The 1,128-nt window shown below is 36.2% G+C and overlaps 1 protein-coding gene across 4 annotated transcripts in view; it reads left to right on the top strand.

Annotated features, from left to right (window-relative positions):
• LOC107600383 (TBC1 domain family member 4-like) overlaps window positions 1-754 on the top strand; it is a 32,954-nt gene extending 32,200 nt beyond the window's left edge. For all 4 annotated transcript variants that reach the window (XM_016292264.1, XM_016292260.1, XM_016292262.1 and 1 more), the window contains one exon: window positions 505-754. In XM_016292264.1, the coding sequence (XP_016147750.1) occupies window positions 505-738 (234 nt within the window). In that variant the 3' untranslated portion in view covers window positions 739-754. The remainder of the gene's footprint in view (window positions 1-504) is intronic.
• The last annotated feature ends 374 nt before the right edge of the window (window positions 755-1,128 follow it).

Genomic DNA, 1,128 nt, shown 5'->3' with positions numbered 1-1,128 from the left:
ATATATATATATATATATATATATATATATATATATATACATATACACACATTTGTTTTTGTATTGAAAAACTATTTCATATACATTACATTAGTTTTTTAAATTTATATTCCTCAATGAAAACATAATGGTTAAGCAGCTCAATATTGATAATAATAAGAAATGTTTCTTGAGCATCAAATCAGCATATTAAAATGATTTCTGAAGGATCATGTGACACTGAAGACTGGAGTAATGATGCTGAAAATTCAGCTTTGGCATCACAGGAATAAATCACATTTTAAAATATATTAAAATAGAAAACCATAATTTTAAATTGTAAAAATATTTCTAAGTATTACTGTTTTTACTGTTTTTTTTTAATCAAATAAATGCAGTCTTGGTAAGACTTCAAATATTTTACTAACCCCAAACTACCTCAACAGTAGTGTATATGACAAAAATGTGGGCATAGTTTCTTCACAAGATTCCTTCATCAATTCTTTTGTTTGGCTTTATTAACAGGCAGCTCGTTTGAAGATTCAGACATTGGAGGGCAGCATGGAGAGCTTCCTGTCACGCGAGAGCAAGATGAAGCACCTGATCCGTTCTCTGGAACAGGAGAAAGCTTCCTACCAAAAGACCATTGAGCGCATGCATAGCAGTTTACCTTCGGATGCCATGGCTGAAGTGGAGATGACCCAACTCAAGTCCAGCACCAACGGGAAAGCCAAAGAAACTGCCTGCAAAAAGCCTTGAATCACCATCCTACTGACTGATGCTTCATTATAGGTACAGCAGTAGAGAGTTAGTGTGTTTCTCCTCTTTTGTGTTCCCATCATGCTTCACCTTTGATGGCATAATTAACAGACATGGGAACGTTTGAAGCCTTGCAGCCTCACAGACAAAACTTGAAACAATACAAAAGTGTCTTTCCAAAGAGTACGAGGCGTGTTGCATTAATGTCCACATGTGACTTTATGCTCACTGTGAAGGTTTTTTTGACCTGGCACTCCAAACCAGGTGTTTGGAGGAAACCAAATATTTACCATGTCGACCTTTTGCTTAAAGTGCTTCATCTAAAGTGCAGGCAGGAAGTGAAACCATCTGCTGCTGGATGATTTCCTCTGCAACTTGCAAACACTCCTG

The sequence above is a fragment of the Sinocyclocheilus grahami genome, unplaced genomic scaffold (assembly GCF_001515645.1).
Source record: "Sinocyclocheilus grahami isolate Dianchi unplaced genomic scaffold, SAMN03320097.WGS_v1.1 scaffold283.1, whole genome shotgun sequence".
In the NCBI taxonomy this organism is placed as follows: Eukaryota; Metazoa; Chordata; class Actinopteri; order Cypriniformes; family Cyprinidae; genus Sinocyclocheilus; species Sinocyclocheilus grahami.
The sequence above is the reverse complement of the archived record's forward strand: the minus strand, read 5'-3'. Positions and strand labels throughout refer to the sequence as shown.